This window comes from Strix aluco, chromosome 4 (assembly GCF_031877795.1).
Source record: "Strix aluco isolate bStrAlu1 chromosome 4, bStrAlu1.hap1, whole genome shotgun sequence".
Taxonomy (NCBI): Eukaryota; Metazoa; Chordata; class Aves; order Strigiformes; family Strigidae; genus Strix; species Strix aluco.
The window spans coordinates 93,962,506-93,976,101 of NC_133934.1; the positions used below are offsets into that span (position 1 = coordinate 93,962,506).

At 44.0% G+C, this 13,596-nt stretch overlaps 1 protein-coding gene across 2 annotated transcripts in view; it reads left to right on the forward strand.

Annotated features, from left to right (window-relative positions):
- The first annotated feature begins 31 nt into the window (after nucleotides 1–31).
- DCAF5 (DDB1 and CUL4 associated factor 5) overlaps nucleotides 32–13,596 on the forward strand; it is a 74,320-nt gene continuing 60,755 nt past the window's right edge. Inside the window, exons 1-2 of one of the 2 annotated variants that reach the window (XM_074824387.1) lie at nucleotides 32–289; nucleotides 12,088–12,231. In XM_074824387.1, coding sequence (XP_074680488.1) covers nucleotides 76–289; nucleotides 12,088–12,231 — 358 coding nt within the window. In that variant the 5' untranslated portion in view covers nucleotides 32–75. Of the gene's footprint in view, nucleotides 290–7,505; nucleotides 10,154–12,087; nucleotides 12,232–13,596 lie in introns of those variants that run through there. The other variant, XM_074824388.1, reaches the window with a different exon arrangement.

Below are 13,596 nucleotides of genomic sequence, written 5' to 3' on the forward strand. Positions count from 1 at the left end.
GGGGAGGCGGCGGCGGCGGCGGCGGGGGAAGGGGCGGTGGGGGAAGGAGCGGCGGGGAGCGGCGCAGGCGGCAGCATGAAGAGGAGAGGCGGCCGGGGGGGCAGCATGCGGTCGGTGGTGGGGTTCCTGTCCCAGCGGGGCTTGGAGGGGGACCCCCTGCTCACCCAGGACTTCCAGCGGAGACGCCTGCGGGGCTGCAGGAACCTCTACAAGAAGGACCTCCTGGGCCACTTCGGCTGTGTCAATGCCATTGAATTCTCCAACAATGGAGGCCAGTGGCTAGTCTCAGGTAAAGCGAACGCTCCTCGTCCCTCGCCCCCTCCCGCCACCCCCTCCTCAGAAAGCATCTTCCTCCTCCTCCTCCTCCTCGGCCGCCTCCCCCGCGGCCCGGGGGGAGGGGAGCTGCGGCGGCGCTCAGAGTCGTTTCTCAAACCCACCGGTGCCCGGGAATAATGTTTCCTAAGTAGAGATCTAAAATGGTTGACAGGTTTTAAATTCTACTATTATGGGGGGGAAGGAAGCCGTGGACAAAGTTTTTACGAGAGTGTTTCCAGGGCGCTGGGGGTGCCCCTTTATTTGACGGCTCGCGTGTTTTGCCCCTTAAAAGGGGATTTTATTATTTTTGGGGGGAACGTCGACGGAGGGTTAACAGCCCCGCGGTGTGCATTGTGGGCGCCGGGTGATATTTGTCACGCCGTGCCCCGGGCCGGCTCCCTAGGGGCCGGGCGGGGGTCAGCGGTCGCTGCCGGGGGGCAGGCGGCGGGTCGGCGTTTGGCCGGGGGGGGCCGCAGTCCCGCTCGGTGTTGGGCGGGGAACCGGATCGGTTTAGTTGAGGAACTGGTCACTTTGGGACCACCCCCCCCATCTTCTTCTGGGGGAGGGGAGTAGGGTTTTGTTTTGTTCCTCCTCTTTCCCTTGCAGGGCGCGTTTGGGGGGGGGGGGGGGGGGCGGCGGGTGTGTGTGTGTGTATTATTTTCGTGGTGATGTTTTTTTTAGGTTCAAGTCCCCCTTGTGGCCTGCCCGGGGCTGAGGGAGCCATGGGGGTGGGGGGATGCTGTCAGGTAGGAGGGAGGCGAGGGCTTGACATCAGCTGCGACACCGAGGACGGGGGAAGGCTCCGCACCCCCTTCCCCCCCAGCCGGGGAGGGGCTGTGGGGCTCGGCGGCCGGCTGCCCGCCTCCCCCCACCCCAGCAGTGCTTGGCGCAGGTGCCTCTTCCTCCTTCCCCGCCTCCGGGCTCGGAGGGGCGGTGGGGGAAGGAGGCAACTTCAGGCCGGGGCCTGGCCGGGCGCTGCAGGCCGCGCTCTCCTCGGGCGGCTCGTAGCGACAGGCCGGGGAATCGAGGGCCTATCCCGGCCGCGACGGGGCACGGCGCGGCGCCCCGAGGGCTCGGGCCTTGAGGGGCCGCGGCGCCCCTCTCCCGCCCAGCCGGGGGACCCCGCGCCCCGCTGCAAGGGGCAGAGCCGTTCGGGGCGGCGGGGAGGGGGCTGCCAGCCCGGGAGGGGCTGCCCCTGCCGCGCCACCCGGGGGACGGGCAGGCCTCTGAGCGCGGTGTCCATTGCAGGCCGCGGGCGGGGGGCGTCGTGTCCCAGCCTCCCCACGCCCTCGGGGGAAACGGGCTGGGGGGGAACCGACCCCCTTCCCCTGCCCACCCGCGGGCTGGGGCTGCCGGCAGGTCCCTCCCCTGGGGCCGGGCCGCTGCGGGGATGGTCCCTACCCAGTCGTGTGGGGCAACGGCCCGCGGGGGAACTGCAGAGCTCCTTGGCGTAAGGCCGTAGCAGCTTTGTTGAGAGTGGTCTCTCCGCTTGCAAGAGGGTAGTGGCCTGGTTACCAGCCAAGGGGAGAAGGAGGGGCGAGAGGGTCTCGGTTCTGCTTGGCCACCATCTGGTGGGATGTAAATAGCGATAGGGGCTACTGAGGAAGGTGATGGGGGCATGGCTGAGCTTATTGCCTTGCCGGGGTGTCAGGGCAGAAGCGGGCTCAGTCACACAAAGGTATCGTAATAACTCCAGAAATAACACGGGGATTCAATAAAAAGTTATTATGGTTGTTCAGTTGCCTTTAAGCAAGGGTAGAATAAAAACAGCTAAAAAACACCTTAACCTGTGTGTTTGTAGGGAATTTGTCTTTCATGGGACCCTGCCCCTCACATATAACATCTGATGCCATGTAAGATGTTATAAACATAGTGGAAGCTGATACACTGGGACCTTCCTAAATTTAACTTTCTTATCTGAAGAAACTTAAAAGTGTTAAGTCCAGTGATTTCTGGAGTAAGTGTCCATGAAGTATCTTAGTGTTAGTGTCAGGGATTCTTTTATCTATATGCACATGCAACTTTTGAGATACACATCCATTTATCTTGTGAATATAAATACGTGTATTTGTACACGGACACATATGTATGTATATACGCGTGTGTGTGTTGGAAGGGAATTGCTGATTAATCTGTTCTAAAGTTCCCAGATGTGCTAGAGTTGGCAGGCTGATTAGTACTGGTCCTTCTCCAGCTGTAAGTAGAGCTATGCATTTCTACTTCTAAAGTGCTACAGAGAGCTCAAGAGCATCTGTTGTTGCTTTTTTATTTTCCATGATAAGTGATGGAAACACCATCAGTATTTTCTGTTCTTCTTGCTCAAGAAAGCCTCAGGAGACACTTCGGGTCTTGTCATGTGGCATCATCAATGCAGTTACCTATGTTGACATCCATTCTTTAGGTAGAAGCATAAAAGTTGAGGGCTGGAAGGGACTTTTAGGAATTAATTTTGTCCAAACTGCCTGAGTCAAGGTAGGTGCAGTGAGAGAATGGAGGCAGATTTCCCATCAGGTGGACATCTGAAGAAGCGTAGGTAAAAGGAAGGCTTTCAAACTGTGTCCAGTTTTCAATGTCCTAACTTCTCTTAAAGCTACAGAATGTTTAAAGGGGGTAAGCTTTTCCTCTGTAAGTAGAAGATAAATGGTACTAGAGTTCTAGCCTCCTAAATTTCATTAAATGAATAGGAAACAAGTAAAAAAACATTTTAAAAGGCAGGGGTGGGAAGCGGATGCTTAAGTTACGTGTGTCAGCAATGCACAAATTTGGGATAATTAAGAACAGGCTACCTTAAGTCTGACCTTGTATTGGTGCCCTGAGAAAATGAAGAGCTCTAATTATGGTAACTGTTTTTAATAAAGTTTTATGTTATCTGTGACCGTAAGATCTAGAATGCTTTATGTGACATAGCAACAGCAGGCAGGTGCTTTGTTCTTTAGTCAAGAATAAGAAATTAAAAGGCAAAAAATTTATGGATTCTCTGTAAAATTTCATGCCATTATAAGCCCAGGCTTCATTGCAATTACACTTAACACTCTTTTTTTTTTGTTTTAAGGTCATACTTGATCTTGAAACTCTGAGAAATAGCAGAAGCAGGAAAAAACAATGAGAAAGAGAGCTCAGATGAAAGATAAAGGAAGGGTATAAACTGCCTCTAATCTGAAGTTTTCTAGAAAAGAGTTGCTTCAGAAGACTTCCAAATGCAGATAAAACCTTAGAATAGATGGCATGTGGGTCTCTCCTCCCTCAAAATAGTCAGTGTGCTGAGGTAAGGATGAGATGTTAGATGATTCCATCTGCGCTTATAGCAGCTATGAGAGTTAAGAGGGATATTGGAGTGTGTGAAAAGGGAGAGTGCAAGCAGTCTTTTCAGTTGTTCAGTCTTAAGTAATATGTATATTCTTAAAGTAGAGGAGTCTGCTTCAGCTAATTAACTTGTTAACAACTTACACCTTGTTAGAGCTGTTTTAAGTAAAGCTGATAGAGTGCATTTGTAGTGGCTATACTGATGCCATTTCAATGCTAGCCTGCATCCAAATTAGTGCTGTTCTCATCAGTATTGGCTGGAATGCTTTTCTTGGGTATGTGTCCCACTTTTTTTTTTTTTTTTTTTTTGATATATCTCCCAGAAGCAAGTCTGTAAGGCTAATGATTACTGTTTCAGTAAACATTTCAAACTGCTTAAACAGGGTTTATATTACAGTTCCAGATAGTTTTCCTGTTAGGATTTTGGAGAGAACTTCAGTGTAGACAAGCCTCAGCAGGCCTTTTGAAAGCATGTTTGAAACTTTTTGGTATCTTAACTTCTTTAAATCTTCTATTGGAATTTACACATTTAATAGTAATTCATTTTGTTCCTAACCATGTTTTCAAGTTAAAAAGTTGAGATCAGCAAGTTGGGTTGGGGGCCAGTCTGTAGGCGTTTGCTGTACCTGTATGGAACTCAACAGAGTTGGGGGGAAAGAGAGGCACTAATGTTTTGGGGCAGGTGTGCTAGAAGAAGGGACAGGCATAAGGACAAGAATTAAAGAAAATTGTAAGAAATGACAGGAGGTGGTAGATACTCGGGAGAAGATGCAGTATGACAAGCAGAAAAGACCTATCTGTGGAATGATACAGGGGAAGAGGAAAGTTTAACATATGAGAAATGTGTAAGTAGGCTGAAGTTAGTTAAAACCAGCTGCTGGATGGAGTTGAAAGATTTCACTGGACAAAATGTCTTTGCCACACTATATCTAGGTGGTGGTATTTTTCTGCTAACAGTTTGAGAAACACATGACTGTCCATGCATGGAAATGAAATTCACCATGCAGTGATATGCAACTGACTTCTTCCCTCAGATATGCCAAGCATCTCCTTCTGCAATTTAACTTCTTAAAAATCATCTTTATTCAGTCTGTGTAATAGGCTTTCTTTCTCCCATCCTCAAGTTTGGTGAATATGTTTTTCTATTTGTTTATCTGACTGTCATTTTTCATGCCTGCTATCTCTTACAAACATGAGGATCTTTATCAGAACCTCCCACTTTTTTTTCCCTACTTTAAACTGCACTTTCAAGATAACTTCTGGGAAGTACTATAATCTGAGGCTTACTTAATCCATGCTTACATTCTTTTTGTCTCGGTTTCTTTTCCCCTCAACAGATAATGCAAAAATTAATAGCTCTTCTGTGATCGTAAATTTGTAGGGATACAAGAAAGTACTGGAAATTCATCTGTCATTTGGTTGCCATGTAAATCTGAAGGAGCATAATCCTAAAACAGGGGAATGAGGTGACTCTAGCAAAGGTAGTGGAATATTAATTCTGAAGTAAGGAGACTGTATATCAAGTATGTTTTAAAGAGGGACAGTCTTGATCTTAGTCTCTTTGTATCAAGCAGAATTCTGTGTGAGGAGGGATCTTAGGTAAAGTTACTACATGATGTTTTCATTAATGTCTGAGAAATCATAAAATTTAAAGGTGATATCAGGAAAGACAGCAATAATTTCAGAGGATAGGTGTTGAATTTAAACTTAATTAAGAGACATTACCTGGAAAAAAAAGTAATGTGGTTTGATAGGGACAAGTGCAGACTATAGCACGTGAATAAAAACCATCAACTCTACAAATACACTATAGAGACTCTAGACCATAGTCATGTAGAAGAGGATCCAAATGTGACAGTAGATTACAACATAAATATGATCAGACATGATAAAGCATGTGAAGTAATTCTGCTTTATTTGGTGCTGTTGGGGCCTCACATGGAGTGCTGTGCTCAATTTTGGGCACTGTACTTTGAGAAAGATGTGGCCGAACTAGAGGAAGTTCAGAAGAGGGTGTGAAGAATGATCAGAGGTCTAGAAAAATTAAAGGCTGAAAGAAAGGGGTCCATTTAGTCTACAGAAAGAAAATCTGAATAGAGATGTAAGTCTTTAAGCTGTGTAAAAGTGTTTATTACATGAAGTTGTAAACTCTTCTTTGTCCACTGGCAATAGGACAAAGAAAAATGGTTTAAATTATAGGAAGAAAGATTGTAGGATGCTGTTTGATCTTACATTTTCCCTTCATCCTGTAGTCCATTCACTTATTTCTCCTCTCAATTGTTTGTAATGTGTCACTTTTATAGCTTAAAGTCATAAACTGGTATGATGGAAGCATCTGAACAGGGTGAAGGAATAGGGAGGGAGAAGTTGTTTGTCTGAGAGTTGATTTGCTGTCAGGTCAACTTCTTTAACCTACTCGCCCTCTGGCTGCATCACCACTGAATTCAGTGGGAGGAAAAATAGCAGGAGCACATGGCAAGGGGGAGTGGGATTATATGTAATGTCAAACTGCACCCTGGGGCTAGATATTAGGATAATCTGCCTAATGGCAAGAATAATGAAGTGCTGAAAAAGGCTGCTTAAGGAGGGTATGAAATTTACCTCAGTGGTGTTTTTTTAAGAACAAACTAGACATACACCTACTGGGAATAATTCTTACACAGACATGGCCAGGGTCAACTAAGTGATCAACTTCTTGAAATACCATCCAATCCCACTTTCTGTGATTCGTGCAACTTCTTGAGTAGATACAAGCAATAAGATTAATCTTTTATGTTATGATTTTGAAGTGTTGCCCACTTGCTGTGTATGTTCTTCAGTGACTGGACCTGGTATGTGGCAGACAGAGGAGTAGCAGTCTTGACCTTTGTCCACAATCAGTAAGGCTAATGCACTTTAAAATTGCAGTTTTTAAGTCGTGACTGATATGATTTTGAAGTGTTTCTGTTAGCACACAAGAACTCAAGTGTGTTTCATAAGCTATGTAGATTTGCTTTTGGCAAGGATATGTATTGGCCCCCTTTGAACCATTTTAGGACTAATAAGAACAGTCCTGTACTACAGGTAGACTGCTGTTACTGTGAGGTAGACTCTTCTTCCAAATCTAATTGTGTGTAAATTTAGTGATTACCCATTTAGAAGGTTACCAGATCAGGAAACTTTTTCTGGGAAGAACTTGACCCCCAGGGCTCAGTTTTCGGGCCACCCCTGTTTAACATCTTTATTGATGATCTGAACGAGGGGATCTATGCACCCTCAGTAAGTTTGCAGATGACACCAAGTTGGGTGGGAGTGTTGATCTGCTTGAGGGTAGGGAGGCTCTGCAGAGGGATCTGGACAGGCTGGAGCGATGGGCTAAGGCCAACTGTAGGAGTTTTAATAAGGCCAAATGCCGGGTGCTGCACTTGGGCCACAACAACCCCCTGCAGCGCTACAGGCTTGGGGAGGAGTGGCTGGAGAGCTGCCAGTCAGAGAGGGACCTGGGGGGTTGATTGACAGCCGGCTGAACAGGAGCCAACAGTGTGCCCAGGTGGCCAAGAAGGCCAATGGCATCCTGGCTTGTATCAGAAATAACGTGGCCAGCAGTGACAGGGAAGGGATCTTACCCCGTACTTTGCACTGGTGAGGCTGCACCTCGATTACTGTGTTCAGTTTTGGGCCCCTCACTACAAAAAGGACATTGAATTACTCGGGCGTGTCCAAAGAAGGGCAACGAAGCTGGTGAAGGGTCTGGAGAACATGTCGTACGAGGAGCGGCTGAGGGAACTGGGGGTGTTTAGTCTGGAGAAGAGGAGGCTGAGGGGAGACCTCATCGCCCTCTACAGCTACCTGAAAGGAGGTTGCAGAGAACTGGGGATGAGTCTCTTCAACGCAGTAATAAACGATAGGACAAGAGGTAATGGCCTCAAGTTGTGCCAGGGAAGGTTTAGACTAGATATTAAGAAGCATTTCTTTACAGAACGGGTTGTTGGGTGTTGGAATGGGCTGCCCAGGGAGGTGGTGGAGTCCCCATCCCTGGAGGTGTTTAAGAGTAGGGCTGACATAGCGCTGAGGGATATGGTGTAGTTGAGAACTGTCAGTGTTAAGGGTTGGACTAGGTGATCTTCAAGGTCTTTTCCGACCTAGATGATTTTGTGATTCTGTGAAAAGCAGGGCAAAACTAGAATGCTTTGGTTTAGGAACTGTGGAGGCAGTGAAGTGTTTGTGCTGAAATATATGCCATGCTGAGTCATTTGGGACCTATTCAGTTATCTAGAATAGGCATGTTCTACCTGGAGTGTTTGTCTCTGCTACTTTAAAAAAACCCCGAAAACCACCAACACCCCCCCACCCCCACCCCGAAAACAAAAAACTCAGCCAAAGCAAAACAAAAGAAAGAACTTTTTGGGGGGAGCCCTTTCAATCTACCCCATCGCCTCCAATCTTGGGATACGCAGCATGCACAAACCATTCTGAAGCAGGCAAACCACGAAGAAAAGGCACTTCTTATTCTTTTGGGAGGGTCCACTTTGGATGCACAGGAGCTAGAAGATTGTCAAGGGTGAACACAAAGTGTTTGTCTACTTAAGAATCTATTTCAGAATAGCTCCCAAGATTTGAAATGCAAGCTTTCTTTCTAGGTATGTTCTGTTATGTATCTTCTGGGTAGAATTCATTAATCCTGCATGTGTCTGTCATCAACATTAGTCAGAAAGCCCATACCATTAACAAAGTATTCCAGGGACTTTGGGGCAGGGAAGAAACATGTATTTATGTATTTTTTGTTAATGTGTGCTTGTAAAAAAAAAAAAAAAAAAAGGGAATACTGCTTTTCTCTACATCAAGAGTAATATGGGAAGATGATAAAATTTCCAGCCTCTCTGACCACAAATACTTCTTCAGTCTGACTTCTCTTCCCATCTCACTTTGATTTTGAATGTAGAAGCAGGTTTGACCCATAATGAACACTGAAGTACTTGACTAATTAAATCTTTTAAAATGTGGTTCCTTTCTGAAAAGTAACTGTAGAATGTCATTGTGTGATTCTTAGCTGGGTCACACAAACTTTTGCTTTTCAAATTGTCAGTCCTAAACAGAATCAGCAAAGTAAGGTGGAAGTGAAGCTATTTCCATTTTGGAGATGCCAAACATACTACTTCTGACATCATGAACTGAAAAATTACAAATTCAAGCCTTTATGTGGGGCTTCAACTTCTAGAAAATCTACATGTGGAGCCTTGGTGGCTAAGGTATTTTCATATGAGGCCATATATCCAGGTTTCCCAAATGTGTAGTAAACTTGTTGCTGTTGGTATGTGCTCTGTATCATGTCAAGAACATACCCTCGCCATACAGTTACTCTCTTTTGGGGAGCATTGTGGAGTTACCACAAGTTTGTGCAGCAGGTCTAGTGGTTTTTGAAGTGTGTTGAGTGGCTTCTACTTCACGTGTACATGCACAATAAATCCGCCATAAATTGCAGGTGTCTTAATTAATCTCCATTCACTGATCAGCTGTACAGAACGGGTGCTGTAGGCCTGAAGTTTCCTATAGTCCTCAGACTTGTAAGTTATGTTGCGTAATGTGCATGCAGTTTGCGTTTGATGAATCATGGTTCCTTTCTACAGAACGTAAGAGCTCTATATATTCACATTTTCTTTGCTGTCTCCCTTGTATCTGTCCATACATGTGTCCCTCCCTTCTTTCTTCCCTCTTGTTCTAACTTCTAAGAGTCAGCTTTTGGATTGTATTTGCTGGTTGGCCCCCCCTTCTGGTTTCAGTCACGTAAGACTTGCTTTTTCTTGGGTATATTTGCCTGGGACTTAACACTTTTTATTCTTTCGTATGAGGATGTAGAGGCTGCTAAAATTCTCTTTCTGCCACAAATCCTCCTCTGACTGGACACATTGGTAAGGCTTTTTCCTTCTGTTGGAACTGGGCTTAAGTCAGAAGCATTTCTGGAATAACTGAATTGAAGTTAGAAGGGAACACACTTCCAACCCAGTTAACATTATAATTTTATTGACATTTTCTGTCTCAGTGGTGTATGAGAGGAATAAAGCTGAGGCATGAAACAGGGGTGTAGAAGTTCTCAAAGACAAGTATGTGCAAGACAATACATAGATGGAGAAGGGACAGGAGAACTCCTAAACTATGGAACATGTGCCACCACAAAGGCAAACATAGTTCTCAGACGACTGTAGTGTTGGATACTTAATAGTAGGGCCCTTTGTACCAAAGTCTCATGGAGATCTAGGTGTCTGGGAAGAGATACATTTGGATTCAGTAGAAAGAGTTATTTCTAAACTGGAGGCAAAGGAAACAAGCACTTAAGATATGGGAACTTATAAAAAAGAAGGTAGTGGCAACTTTTAACACTGTCAGAGACTTTCCTACACAGGTTGCAATTTATCCCGCTCCTACCATACTGTAATACAATAATGTTTATTGTCTTTGGATATCTTCATTATTTTTGTTCGTACCTGAACGAGGTGGATGGTGGAAATGAATATGAGTTTGCTGTTAAAGTGAGTCACCTACATGGCTGTGCTAGCAGGTAGGAGGATGTGTAGACTTACGGCAGTGGTTTTGCAAATTGGTTTGCTATGGTAACAATTAACAACAGTATATTACTATGTTTTGCCATGAAATGCCTTTTAGAGAAGTCTTGAAAGACAATAAATGTAGTCTGATAGAAGCAATGCTGGTGTTCACCAGCCTTAAATGTTGCTTAAAATGTTTGCCAGGTAGTGATAACTCTAAGACCTGACTGTTGGCAGCTTTGGAAGGTATCCACTTTAAGCCTGACAATCACTTCTTGATTTCAGTGTAATTAACATGGTCATATGTTTCAGCAGTCATGTACTTCTGTGTCTCCTTATTGCTAGCTCATCTGCTATCACTAGGGTGCAAATACTGCTTTCTCTCCTATTTCTAGACAAAAAGGAATCTAAGCTCCCATTAGTTTAGTTGACCATAAATTACTGTGAGTTTTTCTGGACCCATCACATTTGACTCTTATTCCCAGTAGTTATCAAATGCATCACAAATATTTTTATCATGTATTCTTGTTCGCTCTATAAAGTACAAAATCAGGAGGAGGAATACACAATTAATTTCATGGAGCATGGGCAAGCATAACTTGCAGCTGTACTGTCTATCAAAGTGATTGTCATAAAATCTGTTAGGAGACTTAAAGACTGAGAGACTGTTAACTTAAAGGATGTTTGACATAACTCAGTTCCATGGGAAAACTTCTTAATAGCATCATATGATGTGAAAAGTTTTAAGAAATCTGATTAACAGTAGTCATGAATTCTATTTATGCATTTACCTCTTCTTGAAGTAAACCGCAGACCAATTAATTTCGTTTCCTTTTGTCTCTGTTTCATGCCTTTTTCCTTCTGGATAGCAGCTCAGAAGGCACCGAGTTTATGCTTTTGATTGTGCAAAGAAGCTGTAAAATGTTTCAACTGAAATCAGCATGTGGCACTTCTGACTTGTGATGCCATTCTCTTTCATTTGTTATTAAAGAAGATACCAAAAATATTTTGAGTCTGACTTGAAGAAGCTTTATTCAGATTTTTGCAGGCATCTAAAATTGATGTTGAGAGTGCTGACCAATGCAGTAGTATCTTGATTTTTCTTCTCTTCTGAACCAACAATAGTTTAATGCAATTGAAGCATGAACAGAGTCTAATATTTATTTTATATCTGACAGTTTACCAGACAGAGGAGGTGGCGCTTAAATATATTTGTATATAGAGCTCTGAACTGAGACCTGCACCTAGGCAAGAAGTACAGCAAGCTGTAAAGCAAGAGAGAGTTTGAATGTCTTTCTCCCCAGTTACTCTTTTTCAGGAGTTCACCTCAGAAGTGTCTGTGTTAATCTTTACAGATCTAGAAGCATGACATAACTGTGCATGCTGAAGACTTCTGAATGCTTCAGTAAAATCTTTTTATGGCCACATCTCAGTCCTGTAGCCAATCTATGCTATGAAGGCTTTGCAAAGACTGCTAGAAGGAGATACAGTTGTCGGTGAAAGGGGAAGAAAAGTTCCTGTTTTATGAATAACATAAGTGATGCTGGCAACAAGGAGTTGGTGTAGAAGCATTTTGCCAACATGCATATGTTAATTTGGCATGTAATGCATCTACAGCTTGCCACAGAATTTCACATGCCAGTAAAATTCTGAGTGTCCAGGTTGCTATAGGTTGTCACTATGTATTGGCAGAATGGCAGCTGTTTAATCCAGACTTTTCCTGCTGATTCCTCTGTTTTTATTAATATTAATTGAATACCTGACAGCATGGCATCTTAATGTAAATGTGTGTCTATATATCTAAACCCTTGCGAGGTATAAATTTTTTTATGCAGATTAGGATTTCAGCAAAGCCTTTTATATGAATAACTGCAGAGTTAAGTAACTTGTCTGTCATCAATTTACACATGGCTCAGGCAGTAATGCGCATTTCCTTTCTTTCTTCTAGGAGGGGATGACCGCCGCGTCTTACTTTGGCGTATGGAAGAAGCCATCCACTCAAGAGTCAAACCAGTTCAGCTAAAAGGGGAGCATCACTCTAATATCTTCTGCCTAGCTTTCAACAGTGGCAATACAAAAGTGTTCTCTGGAGGTAAGGAAGGAAGAGCACCCTGATTTCACAGGAGTTTGCATTGTGAATGCCTTGGAGTAGAAGCTATGAGCAAGATCCTGCCCCACATGAAAGGTCTTTTCCATAGTCTCCTAAGGATCTGGAAGGTGTCCTCACTCAGCAGCTGAAGGTTCTTTTGGGAACAGGGAATACTTTAGCGAGCACAACATTTTCAATTTGGTCATGCTTCTCCTCTTCCCAAACCCTGGTGTAAGCGCATCGTATGTCGAGCTATCATGAGAATCCTGGGTCCAGTCTGCCCCTACTTGCGCTACAGACTGTGCAAGATGGTCTTTGTTATTCCCTCTTAGCTGTACTGAGAGCAGACTCTGCATCCTCTCTGGCACTCAAGCCTGTCACCTGAAAATCTCTGCTGCTCCTAGCTGATTTTAATGCACCCTTAGATGGTTTATGAAGGGCTATTGCCATCTATTGGTGGATCATGTTTTCTCAGACCTCATTTCAGTCCTCACTCGATAAGGGTCTGCCTTTTAGAACTGCTGGCACATTGGGCTCTAATTGGCTTTGATGATATTCACTTTTTAACAGAAAGTTTAATTCAGTCTTAAAACTAATATAAGGAAAGTGAACATGTACTTGTTCTGGGGTAATAATCCCTAGAGTTTAGGTTCATTTCACCATTTGATTTTTGAAGTATTGAGGTAGGGAGAAAAATAGAATTAAGAAGAAAAAGGCACAAGACTGTCAGAATGCAATCAGTGTAATTTTCTGCTGTGCTTCATTTTCTCTATCTGACATGATAATAGCATGGACAGGAATTTGTATCTTTCATCAATATATCCATTAACATACAGATAGACTTATTTTAGGATACCATGAGACTGCTTGGTCAGAGCCCTTCATTACCTTTTTGAACCAAGATCTGTGAACTGTGAATCAATGCTGTAAGTTGATTCTAGGCGCATGTGAATGGTGGAAGTTTCCGATCCTTCAACACTGTGTTAAAACTATAACATCCCTTAGAAAAAAAGGCGTGACAAAGTTTAAGATGGTGTCAAATTTTAAGGATTAGATGATTCAGATACACTTCTCAGGTGGGGAAAACTCCAAAAATGTCAAATAGTGATGTCTGTCTTCTGATTCTGGGGACTGCTGTTTGTTTTATGAGAAAGAGCAGTCCACACTGTATTCAAATGAATGTCTCTGCATGAGTGATTCCAATGAAATTTTGGGCTGGAGTCTGTTTTACTTGAGTTTGAATTCAGAAAAATGGAACCTTACATAAATATTCAAGTAACGAACTGTGCCAAATCTTGCTGGATCAGCTGTAATGGTATTTTTTCATTTCCAGCTCAACCCTCTGTCCATTGGGCCATCCTGTCAGAG